Genomic DNA, 13,185 nt, shown 5'->3' on the forward strand with positions numbered 1-13,185 from the left:
TGCAGCTACTGATGGACTCTGAGACTCCTGTAGCTGTCTGCTTACATGAAACATTTCTGAAAGATTACATCAGCTTCCGAAGCTACCGTGCTTACAGCAAGAATGTTGAGGATGCAGAGAGAGCATCAGGTGGAGTCTGTATCTTTGTGAAGGATAGCATCCCCCATGAGAGGGTAGAACTACAGACCACACTACAGGCCGTAGCAGCTAGGATAACCCTTCACAAGGTTATCACTTGCTGCAGCCTGTATCTACCACCAGGCGCTCCATTAAACCGAACAGACATGGAGGACCTACTGAAACAACTCCCCCGGCCTTATTTAATCCTTGGGGATTTCAATGCCCATAACACCATGAGGGATCCAACAATACCGACACAAGAGGTCGTATGCTGGAGGATATCTTCCTCCAACATGATTTATGCATACTTAATGATGCATCACCGACCTATTTGCACCCAGGAACTGGATCACTCACATGCATTGACCTCACGTATGCGTCCCCGGACTTCTGGACGACTTTAAATGGTCAGTTAGCAATGATCTACGGGGAAGTGATCACTTCCCAATCATCATTACTAACAATCTCCCTTCATTAGGACGACCTCAGCGGTGGAAACTGAATAAGGCCGATTGGGAACAATTCCAAAAAAGATGCTCCGAGGATATCACAGAAAATATCCTCGATGAACAGAACCCAGCTGATACCTTTGCTAGCAAGCTACTAAGTATAGCCAGGAAAGATGTACCCCTAACCTCTGCAAACCCAAAACGGCCTAGCAAACCATGGTTTGATACAGTTTGCAAAAGTGCTATTGGCGATAGGAAAAAACGACTGGCTGCATTTATAAAGAATCCTTCCCAGGAAAACCTAAAGCTATTCAGGATAGCTAGAGCAAAGGCTAGACAAACCATACGGTCAGCCAAAAGGAATTCCTGGAGAAGTTTTGTCGGCAGTCTGGATGTCAAAACTTCTGCTAGAGCGGTTTGGAAGGCAGTAAGGCGAATCAAAGGGAAAGAATCAAATGCAATAGGGCATTTGAAAAACCAAGGACGAACTGTCACGTCCTCCAGAGAAACAGCTGACTACCTTGCATCCTCAATAACAGAAAAATCATCCACTGCACACTACACGCCAGAGTTCGAAAAAGTCAAAACCAGGGAGGAAAGACACCCCAGAGATTTCAGGTCAGAGAACAATGAAGACTACAACAAACACAGCGCCTGGAGAAGACGAAATCCATTACCAGTTCCTCAAGCACCTTCCTGAACCCTCATTGGCAGTCCTGCTAGGGGTCTATAACTGTGTGTGGCAAACAGGCGCTTTCCCAAACAGCTGGAGGAAAGCCACAGTTATACCGATACCTAAACCGGGAAGAGACGGCTCTGACCCAGCTAACTATCGACCAATAGCACTAACAAGCTGCATCTGCAAAACCATGGAAAGAATGATTAACAGTAGGCTGGTCTGGTAATTGGAAAGGAATAAAGTGATCTCAAACTACCAGTGCGGATTCCGGCATGGGCGGACAACAACTGACCACCTGGTAAGGCTGGAAGCTTATATTAGAAATGCATTACTCAGAAGGGAACATCTAGTAGCTGTATTCTTCGATATAGAAAAGGCCTATGACACAACCTGGAAACATGGCATTCTACGTGACCTGGCGCTTATGGGGCTTAAGGGACACCTCCCCCGTTTTGTGGAGGAATTCCTGAAAGATCGAAAATTTCAGGTTCGAGTGGGCAACTCCGCTTCATACACTCATGACCAGGAAATGGGTGTACCCCAGGGCAGCATTCTGTCAGTCACCCTGTTCAACATTAAAATAAATAGCATCATAAATGCGCTGTCCCCTGGCATAGAGTGCTCTTTGTATGTTGATGACTTTGTCATTCTTACTTATGGGAAAAACATGAACACCTTAGAAAGGAAATTACAGTTATGTTTAAACAAAATTCAGGGTTGGGCAAACTATAATGGTTTCAAATTCTCTGATTCCAAAACAGTTAGTATGCATTTTTGTAATCTAAGGGGGCTCCACCCAGACCCTGAACTATTTATACACAAAAAGAAGATCCCTGTCGTGAAAACTACAAAATTTTTAGGCCTCACCTTAGATTCCAAATTTAATTTTCTCCCCCACATTAAGGAACTTAAGAAGAAATGCCAAAAGTCATTAAACATACTAAGAGTACTCAGCCATACGGACTGGGGAGCTGACAGAGATACCTTGCTGCTGCTTTATCAGAGTCTAATTCGATCCAAGCTAGACTACGGATCCATAATATAAGGAAGTCGTACCTAAAAATACTGGAACCAAAATGCTCTCTGTCTCGGCGCGTTTCGTACATCACCTATCCCAAGTCTCCATGTGGAGGCTGGAGAACTCCCCATGGATATAAGAATGAAAAAGCTTGCAATGCAGTATATAGTCAAGCTAAAATCCAACCCCACGAACCCTGCTTTTGACTCCATATTTAACCCCACAGAGGTAGAATTATACAATCGAAGGCCTAACGTCATACAGCCGTTGGGCCTTCGAATGAGAGAACCCATCCAAAATTTAACCCCACCCATTGACCAAATCTCTAAAATAGAAACCTCTCAGAACCCTCCTTGGCTAATGAATAAACCCAAATTAAATTTATCCCTCCTCAATTTCAAAAAAGAAAATACAGACCCAAGCATACTACAAGTCCACTTTAGGGAACTGCAGGAGAGCTACGTAAATTGTGGCACCATCTACACAGACGGATCCAAAATGGAGGGAAAGGTCGCGTGTGCCTGCTCCTTTCGGAACAAAACAATCTCCCGTAGACTCCCCGATGGCTGCTCCATCTTTACGGCCGAATTGCACGCAATATTGCTTGCACTTATGGCCGTAAAAGCATCAGAAAGGAGTAAATTTATAATCTGCTCCGACTCCAAATCTGCATTGCAAGCTTTGGGTCGGATGAAGACTGACATCCCATTGGTACATAAGAGCCTGAAGCTGTTGGACCAAATAACAGCCGACCGTAGGGATGTCACCTTCATCTGGGTCCCCTCCCATGTTGGCATTGAGGGAAACAAAGCCGCAGACAGAGAAGCAAAGAGAGCCCTAAATCATGCGGTGTCAGGAACCCAAATTCCCTACTCGGACCTGAGACAAAGTATTGCCTCTGCCACCTATCGAGAGTGGCAGAATCGATGGGAGGCTGAGACTCACAGTAAACTCAGGCAGATTGTGGCGGATGTCAGGTGGCGGCCCACATCTAAGGGTCTGACAAGGCGTGGTAGCACGACCATGTCCAGACTTAGGATTGGCCACACCTACATCACGCACTCTTTTGTACTGAAGAGAGAGGAGCCCCCACTTTGCGAGTACTGTGACTCTCGCCTCACCGTGGAACATATCCTCGTTGATTGCCCCAGATACCAGGATGTCAGGGCGAAATATTTTAGAGTCACTAATTTAAATACACTATTTGATATTGTCGACCCTGGGAAGGTACTGGGCTTTATCCGGGAAGTGGGGCTATCTGCGAAGATCTGATTTATGAATTTGTGAACATGCACTATTTACATTAGATTTTTACCAAATATTTAAATTTTTACTACCTTTACTATTCTAAGTGTGAATAGACCTTGATTTTAATGATATGACTGTATAGAATCTGGCCCTTGCTGTTTAGAGAGAGAGGGATCCTTAGGGGACTGCAGGCACGACATGGCCTAAATTGTGCCGATGTGCCTCAAATCAAAAATCAAATCAAATCAATTATTGTTTGATCGATTAGTGATTTAGAGGATGAAATGACCAGCGGATGAAATGACCAGGTGATGAAATGACCAGGGGATGAAGTGACCGGGGATGAAGTAACCGAGGATGAAATGACCAGCGGATGAAGTGACCGGGGATGAAGTGACCGGGGATGAAGTGACCGGGAACCATAAATGTGGTTGTTTCTTAAGAGCACCTCATGTAAAACAACAAATTTGATCTATGAATATTACCTAGTAGCGGGTATAGATAAAAGTAGTCAGTGAGACCTTTGGGAAATAACGTTCCCATATACTTCTAGCTAGACGTAGGTTAAGATCAACCGATCAGTGTGCTGGCACTGGCGTCCAGTGGTATATTGGTCCCTACTTATATTTCCTAGGTTAGTAAGTTGAGTAAAATAAATGTGTAAATAATTGGCAGTATACTCACAGGCCTCAATAACACAAATAACAACCACACATTTCAAACTAGTATGACACACCGCACAAGTCATATATTACAAATAATTACATATCATATGCCAATATTTCGTCTCATTTGGGATATCACACACCAGTGTAGAAAAAACAAAATTCTAGTCACAGGCCTCAGGTCAACACACGACCACTTTTGGCCACTCTAAGGTCACTGGCTTCAGGTTAACAAATAGACACTTTAAGCCAAAAAAAAAAGGGTCTTTCATGAACAGAAAGCTTCATGGAAACCCACTTGTCGTTCTGCTTTCGGGAAAGCCTATCTGATGCAAAACATCAGGGTTAAAATATACTGCCTGGAAATCATTTGAGGCTATATCTACTAATTAATACATTATATAAAATACAATAATGACTAAAGATATACTTAGCCCAAAGATCTCCAGAGCAGGGCACACTTCTCCCGAGTACCCCAAGACACACGACCACTAACTAACAAAACAAAAATATACAGTTCACAACACAGGTCCAGTGGTCAAGCTGGTAACACACTGCTAGGCCTTATATAATCTTCTTAAGGGGAATCACTCCTGTCTATACAATGACTCAAAAATAGTCAACTCCCCATTATGTTCCAATCGTTTAATCGTTAAAATGATCCTCGTTTATCCAACCTTTGTATTGTATATTCGGCAAGTCCCCAAAGGCAGCAGTCTAAATATAAAACATTAAAAAAATATCACGAATTCGTATTTGTATCTTTCTTTTTCCCTAAGTCTCTACTTATGTAGGCCTTACGTCATTTCCTTTTAGACGCGGTCTAATTTTTTTTTTTAAAGTCCTAAAAGCATTAATAAGACAGTGCTAGAGATCTAGAGTATTTTTCTTTATGTTGAAAGAGAGAGAGAGAAAGAGAGAGAGCAAGTAATGGTACTTTGTAACACTGTCAAAAAAAATCTAATCGTAGGCCTAATAGCATTGAAGAGATAAATCTAAATCTATTGTCATATCGCTACATTCAAATATTACATTACAATAAATAAATAAAAAACGAATTGATATTTCTTTTTATTTAGAGAATTAAATACCAAGAGAAATGCAGAAATGGAACGGGAAAAGGGGGGGGGGGGAATGGAGGGAGAGGTAAAAAAGAACAAGGTTACAAACAAAATTTGTGTGGAAACACAAACTGAAAATCGGCCCCCGAAGTGGTCCACTCAGGCAGGTAAAAAGGCACATTTCAATATTATCAGAATGAAATTCTATCAAAGACAAATGACAGAAAATAAAGGAGAACAAAAAGGTTAACAGATCTCGTGCGGTGCCCGAGCGGTCCAGCAGACCAATGGATAGGTGAAAGTGAATGTGAAGTTAGATGTGAACCTGGCCTAACTGATGACTTATAATGAATATCTAATTGATCTAATTGCTTTGTAAAGGGCCAATCTCCTATTCCTCAAGAATAAAACATTTCCGTAAAAAATCAAAAAAAAAATTCTTTGGTTAGGTGTTCTATATGTGTAATGGACGAGCAGTTCAAGTGATAATATGAAAAACTACTCATTAATTGTTGTTTTAAATTATGTCTGACTTTTATGCATACTAAATAGATTTTTTCTCTTTAAAAAAATAATAAACATTTTTGTGTGTAAATATAGTACTTAGCACAACAGAACTTACATAACTAAACAATACAAATATTTTTTAAAATTTGACAAAAGATCTACAACCGTTTGCATAAATGTGTTTAAAATGTGGTACACATTTGTTCTCCCCTAATAAAGAGCATCAAGGGTTTGCTACTATTAATAGTGAATAGTTGTAAAAGTGGTGTATTTTTATGAAAAAAAACTGCTTGCATAAGTGATTTAAACAATTAGATTTTTCGCTTTCAGAAAAGAAAAAAGTAGCCGTTGCATCAGAACTTTGAATGGTCTAAAATATTGTGATGTCGGATTTTCACTATCTTTTCTAGTTTACGAGATCTAAACGGGACGGACGGACGGACAGACAGGCCACACAAAACTAATAGCGTCTTTTCCCCCGTCGGGGGCCACTACAAAACGGGGTTTGAGAGAGCGAAAAAGAGAGGGCGGGCCATGAAATTGTATCGTAACAGTTAAAATAATTCATAGGCATAAAAGTCAGTGAGGTTGATCAACATGGCTCGTCTATTTATTTTATTGTTCAAAGGGTGTTCAGGAAAGAGAGAACTGGATGTTACATTTCATTTGAAGAGCTACACTCATTCACGGGCTAAAAAGGTATGTTAGGTTGATCTTTAAAATGAGGTCTGTTTATTAAAATAAAAAAAAAAAATAAATAAAAAAAGAGAGTGTTTCTGGCATAATAAAGGCTGGGAACGGGCGTATCCGGTGGATGCTGCAAGAACCCGATTTGACATATTTGCAATATGACGACTGCTATTTGTTATAGCATAAGAAAGATCTAGATCTATAGTCATTTCGCTACATTCAAATGGGGTAGAAAAAGGCAATAAAACCAAATTGATATTTCTTTTTATTTAAAGAACACACAACCAAACTAAATGTAGAGTTGGGAACGGGAATCTTAACATTGGATTGGGATCTTTGGAAAATGTTCATTTCATTTCCTCTAGGCCTGAAACGTGCTGAATAGTCGATCACTCGGCGGAGGCTTCAAAAGTGAAAAGTTGTCATGGTAATGGGCCGAAAGGCGGTTATCTGTGTCACTTTGTGTTTGTCACTGCGTGTGTGTGTATGGGGGGGGAGTGTTATCTGTGTCACTTTGTGTTTGTCACTGCGTGTGTGTGTGTGGGGGGGGGGAGTGTTATCTGTGTCACTTTGTGTTTGTCACTGTGTGTGTGTGTGTGGGTGTTATCTGTGTCACTTTGTGTTTGTCACTGCGTGTGTGTGTGTGTGGGGGGAGTGTTATCTGTGTCACTTTGTGTTTGTCACTGCGTGTGTGTGTGTGTGGGGGGGGGAGTGTTATCTGTGTCACTTTGTGTTTGTCACTGCGTGTGTGTGTGGGGGGGGGAGTGTTATCTGTGTCACTTTGTGTTTGTCACTGCGTGTGTGTGTGTGGGGGGGAGTGTTATCTGTGTCACTTTGTGTTTGTCACTGCGTGTGTGTGTGGGGGGGGAGTGTTATCTGTGTCACTTTGTGTTTGTCACTGCGTGTGTGTGTGGGGGGGAGTGTTATCTGTGTCACTTTGTGTTTGTCACTGCGTGTGTATGTGTGTGGGGGGGAGTGTTATCTGTGTCACTTTGTGTTTGTCACTGCGTGTGTGTGTGTGGAGGGGGAGTGTTATCTGTGTCACTTTGTGTTTGTCACTGCGTGTGTGTGTGTGGGGGGGAGTGTTATCTGTGTCACTTTGTGTTTGTCACTGCGTGTGTGTGTGGGGGGGGGAGTGTTATCTGTGTCACTTTGTGTTTGTCACTGCGTGTGTGTGTGTGGGGGGAGTGTTATTTGTGTCACTTTGTGTTTGTCACTGCGTGTGTGTGTGTGTGGGGGGAGTGTTATCTGTGTCACTTTGTGTTTGTCACTGCGTGTGTGTGTGTGGGGGGAGTGTTATCTGTGTCACTTTGTGTTTGTGACTGCGTGTGTGTGTGTGTGTGGGGGAGTGTTATCTGTGTCATTTTGTGTTTGTCACTGTGTGTGTGGGGGGGGAGTGTTATCTGTGTCACTTTGTGTTTGTCACTGCGTGTGTGTGTGTGGGGGGGAGTGTTATCTGTGTCACTTTGTGTTTGTCACTGCGTGTGTGTGTGTGGGGGGGAGTGTTATCCTAGGATGATCGTTGAAATGTGGTTCACTTATTTTTTAAAAAATGGGGTGTTCCGGCCGTAATAAATAATATAAAACCTGGGAAATATCAACGGGCGGAGTATAAAAAAACGGGAGGGGACCTTGGCAAAGTAAACATTATACAGCCTGGGAACAAACCAGCGGGCGGACCCTGTGGGTAATGTTAGTTTATTATATGACATTGTAGTTCTTTGTAATTGAATGCTGAGATCAAACAGTAAATCTATCTTACCCTTGTTTAGGATTAGGAGAATCCACAGCAGACAACACTTGCTATCATAGGGATACATGTCTCGATCTAGCACAAGAAAAACCAGAATAAAGATAATAATAAATTCGAAAGGAAAACAATTGAATTCAACCCCACAGGAAGGAATTAGTCAATACATACCTTAGCTAGTTGAATAAGTATTTGGGCAATAAAGTACACAACAGTCAAGTGGCAGAATAATGACAAAAGACGCAAACTATTTTTAACTTCATAGTTTTGTTCTGCGACAAAAATGATAGCATTTTTTTTTATAAATGTTGGAATTGAACTTTATTGAACAAACTATAACATTGTTTTGTGCTATGAACAAATTATAACATTGTTTTGTGCTATGAACAAATTATAACATTGTTTTGTGCTATGAAGAAACTATAACATTGTTTTGTGCTATGAAGAAACTATAACATTGTTTTGTGCTATGAAGAAACTATAACATTGTTTTGTGCTATGAAGAAACTATAACATTGTTTTGTGCTATGAAGAAACTATAACATTGTTTTGTGCTATGAAGAAACTATAACATTGTTTTGTGCTATGAAGAAACTATAACATTGTTTTGTGCTATGAAGAAACTATAACATTGTTTTGTGCTATGAAGAAACTATAACATTGTTTTGTGCTATGAACAAATTATAACATTGTTTTGTGCTATGAAGAAACTATAACATTGTTTTGTGCTATGAACAAATTATAACATTGTTTTGTGCTATGAACAAACTATAACATTGTTTTGTGCTATGAACAAATTATAACATTGTTTTGTGCTATGAACAAACTATAACATTGTTTTGTGCTATGAACAAATTATAACATTGTTTTGTGCTATGAACAAACTATAACATTGTTTTGTGCTATGAAGAAACTATAACATTGTTTTGTGCTATGAACAAATTATAACATTGTTTTGTGCTATGAAGAAACTATAACATTGTTTTGTGCTATGAAGAAACTATAACATTGTTTTAAGCTATGAAGAAACTATAACATTGTTTTGTGCTATGAAGAAACTATAACATTGTTTTGTGCTATGAAGAAACTATAACATTGTTTTGTGCTATGAAGAAACTATAACATTGTTTTGTGCTATGAACAAATTATAACATTGTTTTGTGCTATGAACAAACTATAACATTGTTTTGTGCTTTGAACACAATAACATTGTTCGTGATCATATATATTTTTGTTTAAACGAAAAGGTCTCTTTTGATATAAATAAATCTAGCTTTTCTTTTGTTTGCTCTGTCAAACTTTGAGAATGATTGGGTTGGCTTATCAGGATTTAAACATTCTTTAGACCTGTCAAACTGAGAGAATCCGCGAGTTTCAAGGGACAATTTTGTATTATCTTGTGTTGGGGCCGCACACTATATAGGTACGTGATTTTGGGTGGGCTTAGAAAGCAAGTACTTTTCTATTTACATAGTCTTAAAATAATTGGGTATAATCTTTTTTTACTTCATGTGAGTTGATTAGCTTGAAATATTATCCCCACCCCTATTACGTAATTAGTGAAATTATCATAAAAGCTCATAGTTTATACCAACTCACTCTGTCTGGTTAAAAACTTTGTACACATTACTTCTCCCACAGACAATCTCAGATCAAGCTGAAATTGTGTACACTTTTTTAATTTACCTGACAACATAAGAATCAATATAAAAAAATAACCAATTAGTTAATTAACTATTGGTAATTAATTCTTTTATTTGGTACCCTACCAGGGCAAGAAATTGCATTTGACTGATGTGGTGGAATAAGTTCAGTTATCCCACTTTATACTTTGTAGGTCGATGCTTTAAGGTTTGCAGTTAACAATAGATAACTATAAAACCTCTTTTTTCATAAGCGATTAGCTGGCACAATGGTTGTTGTGTTGGCTTGAGGAGGCTTTAGGATGCTAGAGCTGACAAGTTTAAATTCAGGTCTACATTTGACAACAAAAACAATCACGGTAACATTCACGCAGATACTTCCTTCTTGAGAAAGTGAAAATCATGAAACTGCGCTAAACAAAAACAATTTGTAAAAATATTTCTAATCGCACAGATTTATTAGTTTAGATATATTACAACTTTAATCAATGAGTGATGCAAACTAATTTATATAAGATTTTTTAAAATAGAATTTTTTAAAATTTTCTTGTTCACCCCTTGCCTTGCGTGGCTCAGGACGTAATAGGACGTCATAGCGTGTGTGTTTTGAAGGCACATAGTCAAACAAGCGTTTCAAATCTTTTCTTACCTATTATACTAACACAAGTTAATCAGATTTAGAGTATACAAAAAATTGCTATCCCTTCGCTGCTAGATGATTCAGTTGTTTGTTCTACTGTTCTTGCTAGCTAGATCTTGAACTACATTTCTACACTTCTCTCTAATCCACTACTCTCCTGTACCACACACTTTTGTTCACATGAAGACTTACCTGATGTCTGAAACAGAAATTGCTATTATGATGATGTTTTCTTCAATAGTCTTGGTGCTGAAGTTGTTGCAAGTGATGTGAATAGATATAAATTAATATAATGAAAAGGTTTCTTATTTTTCCAATATGCTACCTTGTGAAGTGTCTTGTATTACTAAATCTCAGGACGAAATAGTGAAACAAAATGTTAACATTGTTAAAAAATGTTATAAAAACATAGCTTTTAATGCTTTCCCCTATTTTCTAATTGAACACTATAAAAAAGCACAACACAATTAACTAGTTTTTAAAAATATCATTATTGATACTACAAACTTTATGACTACAGTATGAATATCAAGATAGAGAAAGTAATACTCTTAACACTGCATACAAATAGTTCCCACCAAGGGGCACAACTGTGTCATGCGTTATAAGTTTGATATTTCAGTACTGCCGGGTTTCCCAAACTATGATCTACAGAACATTTCCCTGGTGCTTGAATAGATCTACGAGTTCTGCTGATATATGAACACAAGCAGTACACAGCGGCTACGCCCTTTCATTTGTTCCCAGGCTTTATATTGTTTATTATGGCTGTAATACCACCTTATTATTTTTTTTTATTTTATTAAAATATATTAATATTTATCAACATTACGTACTCTTTCGCTCCCTGAATAAGTGTATCTGTTACAAGGAAATCTCACGGCCCACTCTCTCTCTCTCTCTCTCTCTCAACAAAATTAAAAAGTCTCTTTAGGCTACCTATCATTTTAATACTATTAGAATTTGTTTTGTTTTTATAGAGACAGCGTCTAAAAGGAAGCGGAAATGACGTAAGGTATATTAAAAATAAGTAGACTTAGGGAAAAGAAAAAAAAATTGCTAAAAAAATTCGGAATATGTGATATATTTTTTAACGCTTTAAGTTTAGACTACGGCCTTTGTTTTTAGAAATACCGAAAATCAAATACAAAGGGTGGATATAAAGCTTGCCGTTATTCGCCAAAAGCGGTCGTCAGCTGCGAATCTGTCAAATCCGGTTCTTAGTGAGCGCATAGGAGGTCAAAGGAACCTGTATACGAAATTTTATGCGATTCCGTACGACAGTTTAAGAAATTTCTTGATAAATCAGTGAATCCATGGTAAATTACAAATTTATAGTAGTTTTGTTCGTGAGTAAAGGTAGAAATTTAAAATTTCTCATTTACATTAAACATTTAATCTAGTTTCTATTAAACAAAATGTTAAATATTTTAGACCACATTTAGGATTAAAATCCCAAACTAAAAACATGATTATATATAGTGAAATGATCCATTGCAAAAGAAGTTTGAGAAACCTTGCAATACTGAAATGTTTGCAAGTTGGCTTTGTAAATGTACATCTAGCCCGTTCCCTATACAATTCGTCATTGCGTCCTCTCGTGTAATAAATGTTGGATTCAAAGTGAACGAGTGAAAAATGTCACGCTCGGCACAAGAGAGAACATTTTTTTTATTATGTACTTAAGGAACTACCTCTATTGAGCCTACTCGATTACACCAAGCGCTAAAATATATACTGCATCGTTGGTATTCAATATTTTTAGAAAATATTTTTTATTCAAGTTTAGATCTATGTTGGGTAGAGACTCGGTTAAATATAAGACCCGAGTTTGGAGAAGACATAGAGTCTAAAAAATAATTCTTAATATTTGTAAAAGTTTCTATCCTTGACTTTGTGCCACGTCCCACTTTGTTCCTTAGCTACATTTTGAGAACTATTTGAGATAGACTATAGTGGAATCGTTGGATCAGTCCTTTGTTCATTCATGTTCTAATTTTGGTATGCGCCACCAGCCATAAAACCATACTTTTAATAGCAATCATAAATCACATTATATACATACCATATAGAAGCCATTTGATTGTGGATAATAAAAAAAAACAAACAGCATTGATTGTGAATAACAAAAACCCAGCATTGATTGGGAATAACAAAAACCCAGCATTTATTGTGAATAACTAAAACCCAGCATTGATTGTGAATAACAAAAACCCAGCATTGATTGTGAATAACAAAAACCCAGCATTGATTGTGAATAGCAAAACCCAGCATTGATTGTGAATAACAAAACCCAGCATTGATTGTGAATAACAAAAACCCAGCATTGATTGTGAATAACAAAACCCAGCATTGATTGTGAATAACAAAAACCCAGCATTGATTGTGAATAACAAAAACCCAGCATTGATTGTGAATAACAAAAACCCAGCATTGATTGTGAATAACAAAAACCCAGCATTGATTGTGAATAACAAAAACCCAGCATTGATTGTGAATAACAAAAACCCAGCATTGATTGTGAATAACAAAACCCAGCATTGATTGTGAATAACAAAACCCAGCATTGATTGTGAATAACAAAACCCAGCATTGATTGTGAATAGCAAAACCCAGCATTGATTGTGAATAACAAAACCCAGCATTGATTGTGAATAACAAAACCCAGCATTGATTGTGAATAACAAAACCCAGCATTGATTGTGAATAACAAAA

General features: G+C 38.1%; 1 protein-coding gene across 4 annotated transcripts in view; it reads right to left on the reverse strand.

Annotated features, from left to right (window-relative positions):
• LOC106059474 (uncharacterized) overlaps positions 1 to 11,029 on the reverse strand; it is a 70,713-nt gene extending 59,684 nt beyond the window's left edge. For 2 of the 4 annotated variants that reach the window (XM_056031471.1, XM_056031469.1), the window contains exons 1-2: positions 10,663 to 11,029; positions 8,200 to 8,265 (exon numbers count right to left, since the gene is read on the reverse strand). In XM_056031471.1, the coding sequence (XP_055887446.1) occupies positions 8,200 to 8,257 (58 nt within the window). In that variant the 5' untranslated portion in view covers positions 8,258 to 8,265; positions 10,663 to 11,029. Of the gene's footprint in view, positions 1 to 8,199; positions 8,266 to 10,479; positions 10,643 to 10,662 lie in introns of those variants that run through there. The other 2 variants (XM_056031472.1, XM_056031470.1) reach the window with 1 other exon arrangement.
• Between the last annotated feature and the right edge of the window lie 2,156 nt (positions 11,030 to 13,185).

The sequence above is a fragment of the Biomphalaria glabrata genome, chromosome 6, assembly GCF_947242115.1.
Source record: "Biomphalaria glabrata chromosome 6, xgBioGlab47.1, whole genome shotgun sequence".
NCBI lineage: Eukaryota > Metazoa > Mollusca > Gastropoda > Planorbidae > Biomphalaria > Biomphalaria glabrata.